The sequence below is a fragment of the Halichoeres trimaculatus genome, unplaced genomic scaffold (assembly GCF_033239565.1).
Source record: "Halichoeres trimaculatus isolate MK-OKI-2021-1 unplaced genomic scaffold, fHalTri1.1 fHalTri1_scaffold_15, whole genome shotgun sequence".
Taxonomy (NCBI): Eukaryota; Metazoa; Chordata; class Actinopteri; order Labriformes; family Labridae; genus Halichoeres; species Halichoeres trimaculatus.
Window position 1 is genome coordinate 10,226,006 of NW_027437193.1, and position 22,287 is coordinate 10,248,292.

Here is a 22,287-nt window from a genome sequence, read left to right on the forward strand (position 1 = left end):
AAAACACCATTTATGATTACAATTATTTATACAGTGAAGACTTGTGGGAAAACCCAAAAATAACTTCTGAAAAAAAAAATATGTTTGTTTGTTGTTTCTATAGTTTATCAATGCCATTATCCATTATCAGTTTTTTATGAGAAATAATCTCATTATGTATCATTTTTCTTTTGTTCCTTTATCACAGTTATTTGGAACTGAAATGTGCATTTATAATTAAAGATTAAAAAAAAAAAACCTTTGTTACAGTTTAATCACTCAATCAAAAGAACCAGGCTCCTTCAATAAAAATCACTATAGATAAGTATGTATTGAGCCAGCTAGAAAGAGGATTTTTAAAAAAAAAAAATCTGAAGACTGCAAAGTTTTCACAGTTTATGTATAAACCAGAAGTACAGAAGTAACAGAAGTTGAAATGTGTTTCACTGGAAAATTAGAAGAGACCTTGAAGAAAAGGCACACCTACAAAGTGGTGCACATTAAATTCATACTGATCTGTAAAATGAAAAGCGGATATTGAGATAATCAAATACTATCCCTTAATAATCAGTCAATCCTTAAGAAAAATGATAATCAACGTGTATACACACAGATATGTTTCAAACAACAAAAAAGTTGTGGTTTATACTGCCATCTACTGGACATAAATTAAAAGTAATTGAGCAACAGTGCAGTTGAGATGATAAAAACTCACATCTAATATGGTTTATAGTGATATGAAATTTAAGAATAGGCAGGTAGTATTTAAGTATTTTTTTAGTTTGTCAAAAAATAAATTAAAACGTAAAAAAAATGGAGACACGCTTTTAAAAGGGATAGTGAGGAAACAAAAAACTTGGATAAATCAAAAACTTAGAAACCAATACTAAGAGCTACTATAAATATTTTTTTAGTCTTTTAATAAAAGTTTTATGCTTTACATGTTTTTTGGAAACTCACTTCCACCACCAGGGGGCGCTGCAGTAATACCCCTGCTGTCAGTAAAGCTCAATCTGTGAGCTGCAGTACAGGTAAACGCTCTTAACATACAACTGTGTAGGGATAAACATCATTAACACCCTCTCACACCCTCTCTGTCACACACACACGTACACACTTAAACACACTTACTGGAAGCGGTGGTTTTTCCACATTCCGCTCGGAGGGAGACACACCCTCTGACCTGGAGGAGGAGGAAGAGGAGGAGAAGAAAGGAGGAGGTGGGGTTAGTTCATGTGGGACAGTTGATGGGATGCAGAGAGGAGAGGAGGACGTTGCTGCTGATGTTTGGATCCTCTGCAGATTTCTGTGAGGAAAACAGTGCTGCAGGTGCCATGACGGTGAGAGGTAAGAAAATACTTAGATACAGTTCATTCACAGCGGGGGTTGCTGTTTCCTGTTGTACCAACAGGTGGAATCAGCCACTCGTGTATTCCAGTTTTCCTGAGCTAACTTGAAGTGATGCTGTTAGGTGTTTGTGTTATCGACACTTCGTAATGCTGAGGTCATGAGACCCAAACCCCCAAATGACACCATGTTTGCCTCTTAAATTACATACATTTATTTACATTAAGTAATTTTATTTAATTATTGTACAATACAACAATTTTCTTGTTTAAAGACCTCTGAACACTGAAAAATATTGTTTTGTTTACATCAAAAAGGGGAATTCTTAACATATCTAAAGTTTATAATAAGGGATCCTGCCTTCAGAAAGTGTTTGAGTTCAACTACCAACCCTTAATTTTTTCATTAATAAAAAAATAAATAAGTCAGCAATAAAATCCAGTTGTGTGAAGTTTATATAGATGAGCTATACTAAAGACATCACCACCTACCAAAAAATACTTTTTTTCAGTTGACATCTTTTTCTCCAAAACAAGAAGTACAGACTCATTAAACCTCTCCATTTTTGAACACTTAAATGCTCAGGTTGTGGAAAATCCTCCCTCTTGTTGCCTCAGCTGCAGTCTCTGTTTAAAGTGGGAGTGTTTTATGATGGAGAGCTGTGTGAAAGAGAGAATGGAGACCGTTATTTCAGAGGAAGCTCTGCTGCCAGAGAGGATGTAGCTGCTCACATTGTTAGTGAGTGAGATCACCCATGATCTCCAGATTTAACCTCCCTCCCCTCGATGGACGCTCACACCCAGAGAGGACACAGTCCTGGAAAAATCCTCCTGTTTGGAGGATGAGGGGGTCTTCACACTCAGTTCAGGCTCTGTTGGGGTCAAGTAGTGTTTATTTTTGTTTTGTGTAACTTAAAATTCCAAAGATCAACTCCTGTGTCAATATTTGGAGAGACGTCTTCACCCTGATGAGTCTGTACTAACCTTTAGACTGCTTCTCTTATCAAAGGATGATTTGGCTCCTCGGGCGTCAAGTAAGCTTAACTGGTGCAGAAGTCTTGCTTCATCCTCATCCTTTAATAACCAGGCTTGGAAAGAACTTGGACCTCAGCATCCTAATCTACACAAACTATCACCATCATGGACCCACACAATCACACCTATTTCCTTTTTCCTCTTCAGGGATCCAGCTTTGAATACGCTGGGTGGTGTTAGGTATCAGTTAAAACAAAAGAGTTTTACAGTGCAGCATGCAAATAACTATGTCAGTGCAAACAGATACGAATAACAAGCGACACAATGTAGTACAGAGAGTGAATTCATGTAGGAGAATGTGGGATATGTTAAAGACAAGAAATACGAAAACAATCACAACCGTCTCAGTCTATTTCAGTCTAATTCTATGTAGATTGTGGTTTTTCAGTGAGGATTCCCTCGTGTCTGACGGTAACTGCTCCCTTCATCCAGAGCTTCACTGAACTCAAAACTTGCAACAAAACAAGCTGAAAGGCTGTCCCTGGAATTACAATTTACTTTGTTCAATCAAGACCAGTGGAGAGACGTTCCTTGTATTACAAAGTGGACTAAAAGTTACTGGTAGGAATTTCAGTTTGTTTTGATTTTTGCGCCCCCTGTGGATGAAGGTGTTTATTTTCTCTTTGATTTGTACTGACGATGCCAAGGCAGTATTTTAATGCTCAAATAAATCCCTAGTTTTAAGTATATGCTACTTGAGTGTGCTGCCTTTGTGCTTTGACAGGGTGTCCGCGAGGTCTTAAAAAGTATTAAAAGTTGATAAATCAATTTGGGGAAAATTAAGGCCCTTAAAAAGTATTAAAAAGTCTTAAGTGTGGTTTTATGAGGTATTAGATTTTATTGGTATTCAAACTTTAACTCCAAAAATATCCATGAGTATTTATTTTCCTCCTTGCAGCTGTACCCTGATTGGGACGTTAAACATTCAGCCAATAAAGTTATAAAATAGAATAGAATAGAATTACTTTATGTACTTAGAGTCAGTAGAAAAATATAAAAATTGAAAAGAATAAAATAAATAAAAAAAAAACATAAAGATTTTAGTTGTAATAAGATACACAATAAAGATTGTGAGAGGTATATACACCAGCTATAAATTACTACTAGTTGTTAGTTTTAAAAAGAGAAATTAAATACAACATTAAAGCAAATCACACAAGGCCCATGTCCTAAATTTTGATAATGATTCAATAATTTCTCTTTTTTTTTTGCAAGTTGGCCTTGAATAAGTCTCGTTACTTAACAATTATTCTGTAACAATAATTTCTGTAAAAATGCAAACTACAACTGTTAAAGAGGGATTGCCAACAACAACTCAAAGTCGCGATAAAGTCTTTAAACTTTTTGAAGTTTTTTTAAAAAAAAAAGCCTTAAAAAGTTATTGAAATCAACCTCAGGATTTTAGCATATACCCTGTTTAACCCAAATGTATGTATGTATATATAAAAGATAGATAGATAGATAGATAGATAGATAGATAGATAGATAGATAGATAGATAGATAGATAGATAGATAGATAGATATTAAAATTTCGTATTGTACTGTAAATAGTCCTCTTTTGTACAAACCAGGAGTACAGAACTAACAGAAGTAGTAACAACCTTGTTTATGTCATTAAAACAAATGTAGGGGTGTTAAAATCACCTCATGGTATCTTCACTGTTTCATATTCATTTCATGGGTGTTTTGGTTAACAGGAAGTGTGTGACATCAGTCCCACTGCTCCACCAATCAGATCTTTTCTGCACGTCGTGGTTGTGGAATAAGTCAGCACCCTTCAAGGGGGTTTTGTAGCTTTACAGATCATGACATGAAAAGCATGATGGCACAAAATCTGCTTTCAATATCCAGTCAATACATGAAATCAACCTCAAAGTCAATGATAGGTGAATGACAGGATGTTTTTTTTCTCTTTGTACCCAAACTGCGACCTCTAACTGCTCACTCATAGATGTGTGTCACTGTGGCCAAAGCCTTTAAATGAACTTCTCATTCTCATCTATAAAAACTGGGTCACTTGTTCTGGTTACTGGGTAAAGATCAAAAACTCACATTCATAACTCTGTGTTCTGATCTTTATCTACAAGATCTGTGTTTCATGTTGTGTCACTGCGGTTTGATCGTACTGTCAGATTTCCTCTTGATGGAGCCTTCTGCTCTTTTTCATTGCTCATACTAAACTGTCGTATAAACAAACTGTTCTCCCCATGACAACTGTATCACCTCCTTCACAGGAAGTCTTTGGAAATGTCAGAGGTGTTAGCCAAACAAAGCATCAGTTTGAGCAGGAGCAGACTATTCTCTAAGATACAGGTCTGATTTAAAGATGAAAGCCTGATTAAATAATGAATGTGCAACCATCTTCATACCTGTACTGACTCATCTTGCAACATTCTTGTTTAAAACTCTCTTCACTCTCCACATGTTGGACATTTACATGAGATCTCCTGTAACTGTTGAGCAGCTCTCAGCTCTGTGGTGTTGTGGTGTGTGAGGAAGTTTTATGTTGACCACACATCCTGTGATATTCTGGCAAATCACAAAGTACATGAGTTTTAAATGAGTGACCTGTAATTAAATGTTTTATGTTTTAAACAGCAGGTTTTTAAAATAAAATTGAGTCATGATCTCACAAAGTTACACGCATGTTTTCGGCCCTTTGACTAGCTGGTTGTTCCTTCTAATTTGGTGATAACGTTTTTTTGACTTAATGCAGCATTTTTGAATAACTAAGTGAAGACTCTTTGGCTTCATGCTGTCATTAGTGTATGAATTTCCTCTGCTTATGCCAAACCCCATAAAACTACTTCTTTTAACAATGAGCTCTTGCTAGCCCACTAAACCCAAATACATCATAACACCATCAATGAACATAAAGCACAAATCTAAGTTTTTCACAAATCCTTATTGTGATTGAAGCTCCGGTTTTATCTTGAAGTAATGTTTGTTCAACCCCCATCTGCCAATTAACAGCCCAGCCTTCACGTGAGAGTCACAGCAGCACCTGTTTCCTCTCCAACAGCCAAACACTGGACTCCTCATCCCTGGTGAACTGTGTCGCCATGCCAACTCGCACAGTTCTCACAGCAACCACAAGCCCTTGGAGAAGTTGTTAGGTTTACGAGTACGTTGACATCTGCTTGAGACTACGCTCAGCTGGCAGGTGGGTGAGAGCAGCCTCTGAAAGATGCAGTAGAAACCGTTGTCACAGTGTATAATCACAGTCTCGTTTTCTGTTCCAGGTATGACTTTTCAGCGAGATGTCCTGCTGCTTTTCATGCTGCTGATGAAGAATGGACTTGTAGGTGGATGCGTGTGCCCAGCAGCCACCGCTCTGTCCCAGTTTCCCTCTGAGCTTCCTACTGACGTCTGTTGCTTGAACTTTTCCGGCTCTGCTTTCAGCCACGTGCACTGGTCAGTGTTTACAAATCTGACAAACATACAGACACTGGATCTCTCTCACTGTAATATCAGTTCAGTAAATATTACAGACACAGAGACCTCAACTCTGCAGAAGGTTTTCTTAGGTCACAATAGACTGAATGAGTTGCCAGATGACTTTCTTGCAAATCAGCCACACCTGACTGTCGTAGATCTGAGCGGGAACCTGATTCAGGAGCTTCCCAAAGGGTTTCTTAAGGACTCAGAAAACCTGAAGAAGCTGTATCTGGAGGGCAACCAGCTTCGTAACCTTCCAGGCGTTGTTTTGCAGAAATCAAATCTACAAACCCTGGAGCTTGATGGGAACCCCTGGGACTGCTCCTGTGTGTTACTGGAGGGCCTAGAGGAAGGCAGAAAGGTTAACAGGACCACCAAGTTTGAGGACCTGGTGGGAAACTTGACCTGCATGTCTCCAAGGCACCTCAGTAGCAGGAGTGTGTTGTCCGTGAGGCTCAGTGATGTGTGCCGGCCAGCTGGTCTCACCGCGCTCTTCATTGTGCTCCCTCTTCTCATCCTCTCTGCTCTGGTTCTGTGCTGGTGTTGTGGGAGGAAGAGGAACAAAAAAGAGACAACTTTGAGCACATCCAAAAAGAAAAGAGCTTCCAGTTCGAGCAGCAATGGCCAAAAGCATCACAAAAAGCAGCAATCCTCAGCCACAGAGCAGAATAAAGCTGGACACAGCAGCCATGAGGGGATACTGAAGAACCAGCTGCTGCTACGTCCAGCTTCCACCCTCCTGGGCAGCACCAGAGACATCTACGAAGAGGTGGAGATTAAGCTGGGCTCAGTGGAGTCTCTCCCTAGACAAACTTCTTGTTGTTCCTCCACAGAGGAGAAACAGGAGTCACAGGACCCTGATGGAGTCAGTAAGACGGAGCTGGACACAGTCAGTGTGACAGAGGTGATGAAAGACTCGGCAGACAGGGAGAAGGCTTATCTGACTCAGTCTACTGAATACTACAGCCTGGTGCCGGGTATTGAACTGGAGGACTCAGACCACGGCGAGTATGAGAATGTCAGCCTGTCGTGACACCACCTTTTAAGAACTATTCAACACTTTGGGAAATATACTTTTGCTGACACCAACATTTGTGTTAAAAGCCCATAAACTCTGTTTTCTCTATTAGCTTTTCAATATTAGGGGCTATGCCTAAAACCAAAGCATTTCTTTCTGACAAACTGAAAATATCTGGAGATTTTGCATTTCTAGCTAACTTCTAAAAAAAGCCATCTTTGATTTTGTCCGATAAACTTCAAAATAGTTTGATAAGGTTTTTTTTTCTCAAATGAAGTTTTTCTGATTTTATTCAAACGTCACATAATGTAAGCATAAGTCAATTTTGAATCCAGGTTTTCATGGTCTTTAAGTACAGAGCTGGAGCTAGGGGCAGCAAGTGATTATCAAAAGCAAAAAAAAAAACAACAGGACTTAAACTTGTGTCTTTTTGTTTGGATCAAACACGTTTCATAAATAAAACCCATAAGTTTTTGAGCTTTAAAGTCTGTTTACACTAGAAAAGAAGCTAACAGGACAATACTAGCTTAACTTTCTGTCACAATAGCTATCCAAGCATTTCTCAGTTTTCACTGAGTGGCTTCTTTACTTTTGTGGCACATTGATGCTGTTAATAATTCCATGTAATATATATTTTAATGTTAATAGTCCATTACCAAAAAGGGTGTGAAAATCCTGCAAGCTAGTTGCTAGCTTGTGAAATTCCATTTGGCAGTCTTTTGTTAGCTAGGTCAAAAATATATATTTATATGCATTTAAAGTCATCTAATAAGTTGATGGTAAATAATAACTCCTGTGCTCTGACAGAATGAGTAAAATGGCAGAAACTTGACTAGGATAGCTTCCTTCCTCCACTTTGTAGTCCAAGCTACACAAATGATAGCACTACAACTGCTGCTAGCATGAACCTGGGCTTAACCTTTTAGCCATAGCTACATCTGAGATTAGCTACACTTTTTATCAGAGGTAATGAATAAAATCTAAATACAAACTTAGTCGTGTTAAATACTAGTTAAAGGCATTAAACTTTGTGTATAACCAGGCCAGCTCTTTATCTCTGCTAATAATCATTACGCTAGGCTAAGCTAACTATCTCCTGGCTGCTGTTCTGTACTTACCTGACCAAAGGTTATAACTTTTTACAAGAAATGAAAAAGTATGTCCCAATATACCTGATTATTCCCTAAAATGCTCTATAGGGCTAGAATGTAAGTGTGTGTTTGTGTGTGTGTTTGGTGTAATCGACACAGGGGCTAGCATGGTCAGACCACTGTGGTATCACAATGTAAGAGGAAGTGATTCGATCTGAAGCTTTTCCTGAGGGACCTGAGGAACGCAGCGACGGTTTTAAAGGGAGGCCCCTTTTTTATGGCCTGGAAAAGTGATTAAAATGCACAGAGCTTTTTTTTTTTTTTAAACTAACACTGAACCCCATCTAAATATACACTTATTGTTTTTACATCTACAACAAAGAACAGAGATATTTTGGGAACTATTTGTTCTATGACAAGCAAGTCTTTGTCTGCTCTCCTTTACCTCACCCAAGTGCCGTTGTTCAATCCATTCCAGTTTATCTTGTTACACTATTTTCTGAATACAGGAAGGTCAGGATCAAACCCCTTCACCTTTATGCTGCATATCTGGAAATGTAGGTGCTGAACAATGACTAATCCCTCAGCACTGTTAATTCATTATGAAATGTGGAATGTAAAGCTTAGGCTAGAAGTCTAAAATTATACGTCTTTGTTAAGCAGGAATAAAAGGATAGGTGTTACTCATGCTCTGCCTTACATGCTAAATTGTGCGTATAGGTTAGAAAATACCAGTGGGTGGGATCTAAATGAAGGTGTCGCAGCACATCAGGTTCAGTAAACAGAAAAGACAACACATTAAAAATAAGACACAAGACATGGAAATTAGACCATCTCACTTTTGTCCTTGTTGGCTTTGAATGCTAATTTGTTTGTGTTCAGCGAGAAAGGGTGCAGCTTCAAGGGTGTGAACTTCCTCTATTTTAAAAACACTCAGGTGTATTTCCAGGATTTCCATCAAAATTTATTTACTTGTTCACATGGGATGGCTTCCTGCTTTTCAAATCCCAAGAGCCATGAAGTCAAATGCATACAAAATAAGGTAATGCTGCAGTTTTGTACAGTATCGTCAGTTTAACTGTTGCTTATCTCTAGCTAAAACATCACAACACTTAACCTGTAAAATCACTCAGACTCACTTTTATGAAATGGTGTTGTTAGCATAGGTCTGATAACTGGATAAAAACTGTCTCAGGCTGGATAATGTCTGACGGACTGTTCAAATAAGAAAAATCCTGTAAAAGTGACAAAAAAGAAAAGGGAAAAAAAGCTAGCTTGTGTTAGCTTGAATCTGTTAACTCAACCTTTCTGTGCTTTTACATTTACCAAAAGAAAGGTTTTAAAATGTCAGCTCAACATTTTGATGTACACTACAGTAACAGTAACAGTAACAGTAACAATGTTTTTGGGGGGTTTGTGGATTTTCCTTTTCGTCTAAACCAAAAACAGGAGAACTGCTGATGCAATCTTTAAATCTAACAGCAAAGGTTACAGCTAGCATGATAGGATAATGAGTACTGTTATGATGAGCTGAGCAGGTTTGCATTTTGGTGTAAGCTTTGACCACACACACAAAAATCAGTTGTAAATTGGCTACCTATGTCATAGGAAAACTTATGTAGCTGTTCAAGCTAGTTAGCGAGACATGCTAAAGAGCATTCAATCTGAGAAGCTACTTTTTCTTTTTGTTTTGTTTTTGTTCATTTCTGCTAAGTGTTCTTTAGCCAAAGAAAAGGGACTCCAAAAATCTTCAAGACTTCTACAGCTTATGGCTTTTTCTATAGCTTAAAATAAATCCAATATTCTTTAAAAAAAAAAAAAAAGAAAAGAAAAAAGAAAAGAGCCCTTCTCTTGTGGCTTAAGCTGAGATTTCAAAACTCCTGCAAAACCAGCCACTCAATAAAATTTTGTCAGCAATAACAAACCTTTGTTAAACTGTATGGGTATAAGTGTCATACTTTTTATAAGCACTGATTTTAATGTTATGTTTATACTGACACATGCACTATGATCATTGTTGTTTTTTATGCAAATATTGTACATTTGATGACAAAATAAATGTTTATTTATAAAAATTTCTGCCCCAGGATTTTACGTGGATGTATGATGCTGATTGCCGTTATAAGAAAGAGGAAACAAAAACTAAACTGTGTCATTAGCTCGCTGCACTTGTTGAAAACTTGCTCCAGACCTTTTCATTGAAGTTTTGATCTTCTGTGGCCTCCTTTGGCTCTTTCTGCCCCGACAATGACCCAGGCCGGCTCCAGCTACCTGAAATCCCTCTTTTCTGTGGGGCTCTAATTTCACTCACCGTGGGAAGTTGTAATTAGCGCATTGGGTTACTCAAACGATCAGTACTGAGTCTCTCTCTCTGTCCTGTTCTCAGAGGTCTTAGCCCTGACAAGTGGATCCAGTGGCAAAGGCCAGGAAATGACTGGGATGCTAATCTGGGAGAATGTTTCATTAACGTCAAGATCACAGAGCAAATATAGATTTACAGAGGAGGGTTAGCTGAACCTTTTAATGGAGTACTTAAAAAATGTCAATGTAGCAAAATAAATTACAGATGAAGAGCTGTTTGAAAAGTGATAAATATAAGTATGGCATATGTCTAAACAAAAATTTAAATATGACTATCTGTTCTAAGTACTATTAATGGACATATTTACATGGCATTAATATGACTGATTTTGTTTTATTTTTTTCTGTCTGTAAAAGTCCATTTAGATGTCTGTTTATGATCTAAATATATAAGGAGGCCTGTGAGGGCTGTGGCTGCAGACTTGATGCCTATAACCAGGGTGACACCTAGTGGCAGGAATGAAAACTACAATACATACAATACACACCCAAGAAACTTTACATCAGTCAATAAATAAAACAATTAGTGATAAAATGCAGAGACACAGATTATCTGAGTCTCATCTTCTGATTGTATCTGTGTGAGATGTACAGATTCACTCGAAAAAGGGAAGTGGACAGTGATCACTTGTCCAGGCTCTGATGGAGGATTGATGGCCTCATAAATATCCAGTCGGGGAGAGCAAACAGAGCCAGAGAATTAAACTAGACTGGAAAAGAGACTCTGATTTACAGTGGTCTGCTTTAACGATGTGAAAAGCAAACAGGCGAACAGAGGACAGCAGCTGATGACAAAGGCAGAGAGACAGGAGGACGCTCTGTCTGTATCACACTGTGAGGATGTTTTCAGACTGATGGACAGAGCAGTAAATAACTGAAAAAAGCCTCAGCTATACAATCTCTCTCTGTGTTATGTAATCATCTATGGCTAAGTATTAGTTTCTAATGCATCTCATATAAAAGATTTGGAAACTTGATTTTGAATGAATTAAGATGGAAAAAATCAGCAGTGGATCATGCTCTAAACTTCAAACACAGTAAATGATTTATAAACAATGACAGATAAAAGTAGCTCACTCAATCAAGCATTAAAACTTCTCATACTTTTGCTCCAGAAGTCAAAATTCAGCATGAAACATGCAGAGATTTAAGTGAATCAAAGAAAAATGTATCTGTGGTTATTTTAATGATGTACTGTGTATCAAGACATTTCTTTAAAACTTCTGTCAAAATTAGAATGATATGCTTTCAAGAAACTAGATTCTTACATTCATATTTTAACTTAATCTTCCTTACTTTGTCTGAATTTTCTATTTATGAAATACATATAAAACAAAGTTTTCTTTTTTTCTTTTTTTAGATTTTGGGGATTTCTTGTTTTGATAAATATCTTTATAAATGTCAATAAATATCTTGTCATTTCAAGCTTCTGTTAGGAACTTTTGGTTTTGGTTGATTGTTGTGCGCCCTATGGACTAAAATCTTATCTCTTGTTCTCCTATTTTCTTTACTTGTCCAGTTCATGTGTAAGCAGAAATTTTGTTCAAAGAAAAACTGTGTCTGCAGCCTGTGATTACAGTTTTAGATATAAAAAAAAACTTTATTTGTTTGTTATAGAGCCATATTATCTCCATGTGAACACAAAGTTTGCACTCCACTCCTCTTCAGCTCACCAAATATCAAAACATTTTAATGCTGTGGGATTAGAAGCCTCTTACACATGAAAAAATGCAGTAAAATGATAGCCCACCTCAGATTTTATCAACAGGTTATGTCACTGTACTCATCGACTGCACGTGTGTCCCATGGCTCGAAAGTTCCCAGGTTATAAATTCAAGGTTTTAATTTATGGCAGCACAACAGAGAGGTTTAAATTCAGGACTCAGGAAGAGACTTTTTCTCTCAGGACAGCAGGGCTCCACACAGGACCAGGTGATCAGGTGGTCTGCCTGACTTCAAGGTAAGGCACATCTTCAAAGAAATGGAGAATAAAAATATATTTACAAGATGGGTGAAAATATTTCATAATTCATCCTGGACTTTGACAGGTGTTTCTGGGACCAGAGCAAACCCAGATATGACGGTTTCCTACAGTCTCGAAGTGGCTGATGCCAGATTTGGAGGTTTCTCCAAACTTCTGTTCAGGTGGAAGGGAAGCATCTACAGGCTGCTGTACAAAGAGCTACTGCTGTTCTGTGGGGTGTATCTCTTCTTCAGTGTTCTTTACAGGTAAACGCACTCATGTCACATTTTAACCCTTCTGTTTTCTGGAGTAAGATCACTCACAAGTTCAATTTTCAGGCTCTTCCTGACACCGAGGCAGCAGGATCTGTTTGAGCGTGTCGTCCTTTACTGTGACCAGTTCACCAACACCAACTTCATCCCAGTTCTGTTTGTACTGGGTGAGTCTGACTGAACCGTTTTCTCCACATCTCAAGAAAAGTCATCTGATTTATTGTCTCTGCTTCAGGTTTTTATGTCACTCTGGCCTTTAACCGATGGTGGGGTCAGTACACCAGCTTCCCACTGCCTGATAACCTGATGATGGTGGTTTCTGGAAACGTCCACGGGTCAGACGAGAGAGGTCGTCTGCTGAGAAGAACATTAATGAGATATGCCAACTTATCCTCTGTTCTTATTTTACGCTCCATCAGTACGAGAGTTCACAAGCGTTTCCCAACCTTGGAGCATGTGGTGGAGGCTGGTAAGATCAGAGGAAGAGGGATTTAGATTGAGCCAGGATCTTTCTGCAAAGATTATAAAATCAGTCCACACAGCACCAAACTGTCTCATCTCTCTACAGGCTTTATGACGTCACACGAGTTGAAAAAGTTTGAGTCTCTTCACTCTGATTTCAACAAGTACTGGATGCCTCTGACCTGGTTCTCAAACCTGGCAGCTAGAGCAAGAGAGGAGGGTCGGGTGAGGGATGACATTGCTCTGAGACTGCTCATGGATGTAAGTGGGTTCTTTATTTTACTTATCATGTAGAGCTGTGAAAATTTAGCTGACATCCATGTAAGTGTTTAAAAAGTTAAGGTTTTTGGGTTTTTTTGTTGTTGTTTTTTGTTTTTTGATGACAGGAGCTGAACAATTACAGAGCTAAGTGCAGCCTCCTGTTCCACTATGACTGGATCAGCATCCCTCTGGTCTACACTCAGGTGAGAATCAGGCCAGGCTGAGTTTCATTATCAGAATGTATGACACAACAGTTTTTACTAATCTTTACTTCCTGTCTCTCCTGTCTGTGCAGGTTGTTACTCTAGCAGTTTACTCTTTCTTTGCCTTCTGTGTAATTGGTCGCCAGTTTCTGAACCCTGAGAAGGGCTACAAGGACCACAAACTGGACCTGTACATCCCAGTTTTCACTCTGCTGCAGTTCTTCTTTTACACCGGCTGGCTCAAGGTTGGAGGTCACATTTAAGTTTCATTCATGTAGAGAATAGATCAGTTCTGGTTTGTCTTACAGGAAGGATTTTATCATTTCTGTTCTATAGGTGGGCGAGCTGATCATCAACCCATTCGGTGAGGATGATGATGACTTTGAAACCAACCAGCTGATTGACAGAAACATTCAGGTTGTTTGCTCAAAGTTTTCCTGAAACAAGATTTCAAGTATTGTTGTTTTATGTTTATTTTTTTCACAATTGTTCAATGGCAGGGGGTTTATGTTCTTTCTTGCACATTGGGCTCTTATACACAACAAGGAATCTTTTTTAAAAGGCACTTTTTTCTCTTTATTCTTATTTGACACGAGGTTACTGGAGATCTAAGTGTTCACTGTTATCATTACATTTCTACACCTCTCTTTCCCTCAGGTGTCCATGTTGGCTGTAGATGATATGTATCAGAACCTGGCTCCAATCGTGAAGGACAAACACTGGGCGCAGAGACATTTCTCAATCCCTTATACTGTGTCAACTGCTGCTGAGACACTCAAACCAGCCTTTAAAGGATCCACCTTTGATATGAGGTATTGAAAATCCAAATGTTTTAACGCTTTTAAACTATCTCATAAAACAAAACCACTGCCAAGGTTTGAGTTAAAATTGCCTGCCATATTTGCAGGATGAGTGCAGAGGATCTTGAGATTCATCAGACTTCAGACATCCCAGGACAGTTTTTACCTGTGAATGGCTCTCTGGGTGATGGGTTTAACGGCCTCCTGCAGAGAGGCAGAGGAATCCTTCTTGGAGGGAGCCTCCCGTCACTGTTGGATGTCTCATCACACCCAAATGAAGAGGATGAAGATGCTGCTCCCCCTAATGGAAACATCAATACCAACAACCACAAAGAACAAGAAAAACCATTAATAAAAGTTGCAGTGGTGCAAAACCTGTGAAAATGATCAAAATAGATACTCTGCCAAAATAAAAAGTCCAACCTTTTTTGGCACATTTTTTCCCACCCAAAGACATTGTGAAATAAGACACATTATACTAAAAGCTTATGTCTGAAAAAGAACGAGATTATTTAATGAGTAAACCTAAATCTGTACAAAAATGTATACATCCTGTGGTGAGAGCTTTCATACTGCCTTTCTGGACTGTAAAAATAACTAAAGTACATTAGATAAAATGAGTGCATGTGCAATGCTCACGAGAAGAGCAAATGATTAGTTTTCAGAACCAGAGTAACAGCACAGACTAACTGTACGCCCAGTTATAGTTATAATTTCAGAAGGCATTTCAAAACACAACAACACAACTTTACAGAAATGTGCAGATACATTTAACTAAGGTCAATATTTCAACAGCAAACTGCCCAAACACACTCAAGTACCAGTAAACTATGTTGTAAAATTTGATGCAATCCCTGTAAAAATGTCATAATGAAAATATATTCTTTTTAAAAATTATTTAAATGGGGGTAACTGCAAGTTATTTGTCAATATGCAAGTATAATTGCAGCAGTTAAGTTGTAGTTCTTTTTTATATGTGGTTGAGCATTTATGTATGCAACTTTGAGAGAAATAAAGTATGACCCACTGAGAATTGTTTTTAAGGGAATCAATGTGACTTTTTTTTTTTCACATTTCACTGATAAAAAACACTGATATAATTTTTGGATATCAAAGTCACATAAGGATGCAAACCTAAAACTGAGAACGACCACTAGTAAACATTTTCATAAAGATATCATAGTTTTTCTCGGGGTGGATTCTTTTCCAGATATCGTTTTACAGATGGTAAAAAGGGCATTTTGGCGATTTGAAAGTGGCAACCCAACACGTTTGTTTAAATTCACACGTAGGCTAATGGCTTGTCAAGGCCGTTGACATTACGTTTGCTTAAACTGCACAAATCTTTCACGTGCTAAATTCGTACACCCATAGTATGAACAAAATTACAGCTCGGTGAGTCGACTGGTCAGACTTTTATTCTGAAGCACATGCGACGGATGTTCGAGAGGGTCAAAAGTCATTTTTCACTTCCGCGTTGTCAGATATGGAAAGAAATACTCATCGATAAGAAGATTTTACGTCTGAAGTACTTATCGACACTGCCTGTAGGTCAACAGTGACTGTAAGTAGTCTCTTAGATCATAATATATACCCGTCTGTAAATTTTGAATGTAATTAATGTACAAGCAGCTCACTAACGTTGATGACAGACATGGTTAGCCAGCGTGCTAACGTTAGCTCAGTCACTTGTAGTTGAGATAAAGTCAAAAGAAGAATCATTGAACCAGCGAACTTTGGTCTTTGATAAGAGCTCACTTTAACCTTTTATGATTCAACCTCAGAAATTGAATCGGAGTTGGTTTATTCAAGGTGTTTTGTTGCCTGTGTTGAATCATCTATCAGTCTGGAATGTTCGATTTTGTTTGTGTTGATGTTTGACAGGAGCATCGTCGCGTGACCAGGCAAGAAAACAAGGCTGTACCCGAGGTGTGATGTCATCTGACGCCCCTCTTTAGCTGAGCTGCTGACTGTCACTCCCACTATCCCATCACTATCCCATCAAAAACACAACACCACCATGTCACTGGGCGACAACCCTCACCTGCTGCTCGGCAGGATCCGCTTTCTGAACAAGTGCGTCGAGTGTTTCCGAGGGAGTGAGCTGGTGCCAGAGTGCCTTTGTTACGTCCCCAAAGAGGTGTGCTATAAAATCTGCAAGGATTCATCATCCTCGTCCTCTGCCTCATCGGGAGCATCTGCAGGAGGCTCCACCGTGGGAAAAACGATCGTTTCCGTCTTTGAAAGCCCACACCAGACTCCACACATCAAGAAATTATGCAAGTACAACATTGAGCCAAAGAAAGGGACTTGTATCCGGACAACAGGGGAGGAGTACTGTAACAGTCAGGGCCTGTGGGTCAAAATCAATAAGGTGAGCCTCTCCATCTCTCTTCCTTGGTGCAGCAACTTGTCATTTGGATATCTTCGTCATTGTTGTTCACTTTTCTAATTAAACCATGCAGTTTCTTTTAAAGTTTCTCATTGATAGGAAGAATTAATATGGAAGATTTAGCTTTCAAGTAAAGTAAATAGAAGATTTTCATTCAATGCATCTTTACTAATGGTCAAGTTTAAATAGTTGAAAGGTTTATGTGACCTTGTGTTGATGCTGTGATGCTCACCTGTGTCCAGGATCAGATGGAGGAGCACCGTCCAGGTCTGGACTTGGAGGAAGGCTGGATCCTGGTGTGCAAACACACCGAGGGAGGTGACAGGCTGGTGCCAGTTGAGTCTCCAGAGACAGTCAGCAGACAACAGCAGCTCTTCGGCTATGACCACAAGCCCTGCAACAGGTGGGAGCAGGTGGTCAATGTGGAGAACGCGCTCTACATCGGCTCTAAGCCCAAAGTGGCTGAGTGTGATGATGCTGCTGTTAAGAAGCTGAGGTGAGTTAAGTCCAGAAACACAGACTTTGATTTTCTTTTTACAGCTAGTTATTGTCAACCTTAGCTTATTGCCTATCACTCATTTTAGATTTGTTCCTCCCACCTGGACGTATGAATGTGATGAGGACCTGGTGCACTACCTCTATGACCACATAGGGAAAGAAGATGAGAACCTAGGGAGTGTGAAGCAGTGTGTGACCAGCATTGATGTTTCTTCATGTTCTGTGAGTCTTTTTTTTTTTTTCTTCCATGGGTTTTAAAATGTACTGTCGCTGTAAAGCTATTTGAAAAAAACTGTGATCATATCAAAGATTTAATACAGTTTTGATTACCTTTGCTGACAGGAGGATCCCAGTGGAGGCGCGAGCTGCTTGACAGACGGCGACACTGAAACCTACTGGGAGAGTGATGGCATGCAGGGACAGCACTGGATCCGCCTGCACATGAAGAGAGGCACAGTCGTCAAGTAAGCTGCAAATGAAATGAAAGAGTTTGAGCTACATTTTAACTGTGTAGTTTTGTGCATTGATCATCGGACTGTGATGATGTAAGATTTCTGATATGAGGATTTTTCTTAAGCAAATTAAGAGCATGTGTTATTCTGTTGTGTTTTCTTTTAGTAAGCTGATATTGACAGTGGACTCCACAGATGACAACTACATGCCCAAGAGGGTTACAGTGTATGGAGGAGAGGAGCTCAACCTGAAGAAGCTCAGTGATGTCACCATTGATGAGTGAGACTAATAAAAACAAATTTTCTGACATGTGTCATGAAAAATAAAACAGAGAAACTTAAAGCTGTAATTTAGTTCAGGAAATTAAACAACTTGCATCATTAACTTTGTTGTAAAGTTTTTGTTAGAACAGTTAAACTTCAGTCTTTAATGTTGAAAGCTGACATGGGAGAAAGGTAATATGAACTCATTGTGTTGTTCATTTAACCTTCATTAAACATAAATGTCCTTAACTTCATATATTGCGGCTCAGTTTGCTACATTCCTCTGCAATTTGTCAACAAATACCTTGAATTTCAGTAAATTAACATCACATTGATAACAGCTTTTTCTGTCATCAGCAACCTGATAGGAGAGGTGTGTGTGCTGGAAGATATGACGTCTCATCTGCCTGTGATTGAAGTTCGCATCGAGGAATGTAGAGGTAAGGCTTTTCAGCATGTTTCCATGTCACGCGGGCGCTGGTTAGATCAAGTCATCCAACACTGTGTTTTTCCATCTCCCTCTCTCAAATTGTCTTATCAAATAAAAGGCAGATAAAACAAAGTCTAAAACCTAATCCAAAAAAATAAGTTTCCATATTTTGTGAAGTATGTCTTGGAGTTCTGACAGTCAGTGAGTACATTATACAGGATTCTTGGCTGCAAAGGCCACATATTAATCATACTAATATGAACACTCTTTTCTCTTGGTGATGCAACAGATGAGGGGATAGATGTCCGGATCCGAGGCCTGAAGATTAAGTCGTCCTGTGAGAGAGACCTTGGTCTGAACGCTGATGTTTTCCAGTCCACTAACTTGGTGCGGTACCCCCGTCTGCAGGGCAACACGCCCGATGTCCTGTACCGCAGAGCACTGATCATCCAGAGGTTAGTGTCATCTTTCTGCCTGGGTAGAGGAAGTTCAAGAAAGAAAGATGTCTATCTTTTTGTCATAAAATTTCATTTTTCTGTAATTTCACAAAACTAGAAAAAGTGTGATCAACCACCATTGTGGTGGTCTTTACTATGACACTTTAACCATTTAAATCTCAACAATTCATGTGCAGGTTTATCTCCCTCCTGGACTGTGTGCTTCCACACTTGGTACCAGCCTGGGACTACAGTCTGGGCACCTTCAACCAGATCAAAGTAAGTGCAAATAGACAACGTGTGACATTTAATTCAAATACTAAAAATTTAAATCTAGTGAATTTCAATATTCATTTTCTCCATAGACCATAAAGCAGTTCCTGTTGCTGTCCAAACGGCGCTCAGCTCTCATCACACAGTGTCTGAAGGACTCTGAGACCAGTAAGCCAAACTTCATGCCCCGACTCTACATCAACCGACGTCTGGCCATGGAGCACAGAGACAATCCATCTCTGGACCCCAGCTGCAAGAATGCCGTCTTCAATCAGGTAGGAAACAGTTTTTGAAAGTGGTGAAATCACTTCTTTTTAGTAAATCTATACCTTAAGTGCCTTTTTGTATTTCAACTTTTCCATTTGTAGTTAAGGTCTCTTTTTGTCATGCTGTTTTAAATTTGATTCTAGGTATTTTTTCTCTGTCTTTTGTAGGTCTATGAAGGTCTGAAGCCGTCTGACAAATTTGAGAAGACTTTGGATTACAGGTGGCCGGCTCGTTATGATCAGTGGTGGGAATGTAAGTTCATTGCAGAGGGAATCATTGATCAGGGAGGTGGATTTCGGGACAGTCTGGCAGACATGTCTGAGGAACTCTGCCCGAGCTCAGCTGAGTGTCCCATGCCTCTGCCATTCTTCAGCCGTACGTCCAACCAGGTAGACGCACTGACACGTCCTGAAACAGTCTGATTTAGACTACACCTTCTGTTGTTGTTTTTTCTTTACCCTTGGTCTCTGTCTGATCTATTAGGGCTCATTGGAAGCCAGAGATTATTACGTCCCCAACCCGTCCTGTAAAGAGTTTCACAAATATGAGTGGATCGGTCAGCTCATGGGAGCTGCTCTCAGGGGAAAAGATTTCTTGGTGAGTGATGCTGACTCTCTGCTTGCTCAGGCTTACTGAAAAGTAACAACAGGTTGAAAGGAAGACTTGATTTTTGATTTCCTCTCTGTCTGACCTCGTAGGTTCTGGCTCTACCTGGGCTGGTGTGGAAGCAGCTGACAGGAGAGGCAGTCAGCTGGAGTAAAGACTTCCCTGCTGTGGATTCTGTGCTGGTAAGGAGATTCAAACTACTTCACCAACGATCACATCGCTGCAAATTTAAGTAACTGAAGAGGAGGCTTTGCAGTCTTCATTTCAGACTCATACAGCATGCTGAATCCCTACATTATTTCTCAGATAAATAAATACTTCATACCTTGTATTTTTGTGTCAGATTACTGTCACTTAATTTGCATTTTGGTTGTCTGCACTGATTGAAATTTACTAAATTAGTTAACTCCTTTATCTTCCTAATTCTTTTAATCAAACCCTTCTCCCTCCTCTCGTTGTCGCAAACTTAAATTTGTCTCTGTCCTCAGGTGAACCTTCTGGAGGCCATTGAAAACATGGACCAGGAGACGTTTGAGTTCAGGTTTGGAGAGGAGCTGGTCTACACCACCCTGCTGAGTGACGGCCAGATGGTGGACCTCATCCCCGGTGGCAGCAATGTTGCTGTTCGCTACGAGGACCGCAGCGAGTTTGTCCGCCTGGTGCAGAGGGCTCGCCTAGAGGAGAGCAAGCAGCAGGTGAGATGATGCATTTCTACTCCAGGTGTGGTCACAATAACTTTGAGTCTAGCTTCTTTTATTCTTTGGTATGCATTCTTGTTATTATGATTTGTAGAGAGCTGCTTATCTACTCATGTGTGTGCAGTTGTCTGATTTTATATTTGCATATTACAGATTGCAGCCATGCAGGCGGGGCTGCTGAAGGTGGTCCCTCAGGCGGTGCTGGATCTGCTCACCTGGCAGGAGGTGGAGAAAAAAGTGTGTGGAGACCCTGAGATCACTGTGGAAGCCCTGAAGCGTCTCAGTGAGTGTCATCATAGTCTGTTATCAATAAGGAGAGGTTTTCTATGAGGATTAAAATGTTGATGCTCAAAGTGTGGCCCTAGACATTCATGGCAAACCTATATTGAACATTTATGGCATTAAAGTTTTTTTGATATTCACAACTACATGTGGTCCCTTTGACTCTAGAATTAGAAGTAAGTGCTATTGTCAGGTCAAACATAACAGAATTTGCTATAGCCTTTACTCTATTGTATACCAATTAGTAATTTTTTTTGTTTTGGTCTTGCTTCCAGCACGCTATGAGGACCTGGAACAAAGTGATGTCAGAGTGCAATACTTATGGGAGGCACTGACAAACTTCACCAATGGTCAGTTCACTGTTTATACAACAAAGTGTCTTCTTAAACATGTAACACTGACTTCAGCAGAGTACAAAATACTGACAATGTTTTCAAACGTTGTTTTCAGAGGATCGCAGCAGGTTCCTGAGGTTCGTAACTGGTAGAAGTCGTCTTCCCGCACCAATATATGTCTTCCCTGACAAACAAGGGTGAGTGTGACTTCTCCAGAAGTTTAAGGGGTTTAAAGATTACAGGAGGATTATTCCATTGCTCTTAAATTGAAGCATATAAAGTGAACTTACATTTTATGATTGTGCAACTCATTTCTCTGTTTAAAATGCTGTTTTCTAATTTAGCTCTGAAACAACTGATGCACTCCCTCAGTCCTCCACGTGTTCCAGCACTCTGTATCTACCCAACTACCCAAGGTACAACTTGTGTTCTGTTTTATACATGCAGAATATGTTACTGTATGGTCAAACATACCTTTTGAAAATAGTTGTGTTTGCTATTATATTCTTACAGGAGATCAGGAGCATTGTTGTACTGTGTCAAGTGTCAAACAACTTATTTCATTGACAATATTTTACATTTTTGACCTAAATCCCCACTTCTTCTTGTTTTTATTTTTACAGTGCAAAAGTTTGTGAGGAGAAACTGCGGTATGCTGCGTACAACTGTGTGGCCATTGACACAGATATGAGCCCATGGGAAGAGTAATCGCTTCAGCCTCACTGAACAAACTTCACCCCTCACAAATCACTGTTAAACTGAGAGCTTGCCAAGTTTATCAACATATCTATATAACAGCCAATTAATCCTTGCTGTATATAATAAAGAATTCTATGGAAATGTGGAAATGTGCTGTTTTTTCTTTTTAATACTGCTTGTGTTGCTATGAATTTAGGGGCATGCTGAGAAGAATTGGTCCAAACTTTTATTAAATTAACCATGAAACTAGTAACAAAATATTTATAAAATGAATGGTAAATTCAAGATGTCTGATATGGCTTCGACAATTGATCATTATCAGCTTTTGTAAAATATAACCAGAGTAGCCCCCCTAATGAAAATAAGATAAATGTAGCTTTTTGATGTGGGTAAAATTAATTAGGAATTGATTATCTATTTTATT

At 39.2% G+C, this 22,287-nt stretch overlaps 3 protein-coding genes across 5 annotated transcripts; all 3 read left to right on the plus strand.

Annotated features, from left to right (window-relative positions):
- The first annotated feature begins 1,230 nt into the window (after nt 1-1,230).
- Nucleotides 1,231-9,819, plus strand: LOC141804537 (uncharacterized). Of its 3 annotated transcripts, none has more exons than XM_074689007.1 (4): nt 1,242-1,326; nt 4,596-4,674; nt 5,335-5,524; nt 5,604-9,819. In XM_074689007.1, exon 4 carries the CDS (start codon nt 5,606-5,608, stop codon nt 6,830-6,832), a length of 1,227 nt encoding a protein of 408 aa, XP_074545108.1. In that variant the 5' UTR covers nt 1,242-1,326; nt 4,596-4,674; nt 5,335-5,524; nt 5,604-5,605; the 3' UTR covers nt 6,833-9,819. The 3 variants fall into 3 exon arrangements, with proteins under 3 accessions (XP_074545107.1, XP_074545108.1, XP_074545109.1); XM_074689008.1 differs by having other exon boundaries at nt 5,384-5,524; XM_074689006.1 differs by lacking the exon at nt 4,596-4,674 and having other exon boundaries at nt 1,231-1,326.
- Nucleotides 9,820-12,346: 2,527 nt separating this feature from the next.
- Nucleotides 12,347-14,611, plus strand: best4 (bestrophin 4). The gene is made up of 9 exons (XM_074688573.1): nt 12,347-12,498; nt 12,571-12,671; nt 12,740-12,973; nt 13,073-13,227; nt 13,353-13,430; nt 13,523-13,675; nt 13,767-13,847; nt 14,088-14,242; nt 14,338-14,611. Exons 1-9 carry the CDS (start codon nt 12,347-12,349, stop codon nt 14,609-14,611), a joined length of 1,383 nt encoding a protein of 460 aa, XP_074544674.1.
- A 1,061-nt stretch (nt 14,612-15,672) lies between these two features.
- hectd3 (HECT domain containing 3) lies at nt 15,673-21,993 on the plus strand. The gene is made up of 19 exons (XM_074687780.1): nt 15,673-15,794; nt 16,115-16,604; nt 16,865-17,118; nt 17,207-17,342; nt 17,463-17,584; nt 17,739-17,852; nt 18,194-18,276; nt 18,556-18,721; nt 18,901-18,982; nt 19,069-19,251; nt 19,411-19,632; nt 19,727-19,840; nt 19,942-20,031; nt 20,338-20,544; nt 20,701-20,830; nt 21,105-21,179; nt 21,280-21,361; nt 21,509-21,580; nt 21,788-21,993. Exons 2-19 carry the CDS (start codon nt 16,251-16,253, stop codon nt 21,870-21,872), a joined length of 2,571 nt encoding a protein of 856 aa, XP_074543881.1. The 5' UTR covers nt 15,673-15,794; nt 16,115-16,250; the 3' UTR covers nt 21,873-21,993.
- The last annotated feature ends 294 nt before the right edge of the window (nt 21,994-22,287 follow it).

Coding starts and splice junctions, on each gene's coding strand:
- LOC141804537 (XM_074689006.1), top strand. CDS start 5,606: ATGACTTTTCAGCGAGATGTCCTGCTGCTTTTCATGCTGCTGATGAAG.
- best4 (XM_074688573.1), top strand. CDS start 12,347: ATGACGGTTTCCTACAGTCTCGAAGTGGCTGATGCCAGATTTGGAGGT. Junction 13,431..13,522: donor TCCCTCTGGTCTACACTCAG/GTGAGAATCAGG, acceptor CTGTCTGTGCAG/GTTGTTACTCTAGCAGTTTA. Junction 14,243..14,337: donor GGATCCACCTTTGATATGAG/GTATTGAAAATC, acceptor CCATATTTGCAG/GATGAGTGCAGAGGATCTTG.
- hectd3 (XM_074687780.1), top strand. CDS start 16,251: ATGTCACTGGGCGACAACCCTCACCTGCTGCTCGGCAGGATCCGCTTT. Junction 17,343..17,462: donor TTGATGTTTCTTCATGTTCT/GTGAGTCTTTTT, acceptor CTTTGCTGACAG/GAGGATCCCAGTGGAGGCGC. Junction 21,581..21,787: donor TATCTACCCAACTACCCAAG/GTACAACTTGTG, acceptor TTATTTTTACAG/TGCAAAAGTTTGTGAGGAGA.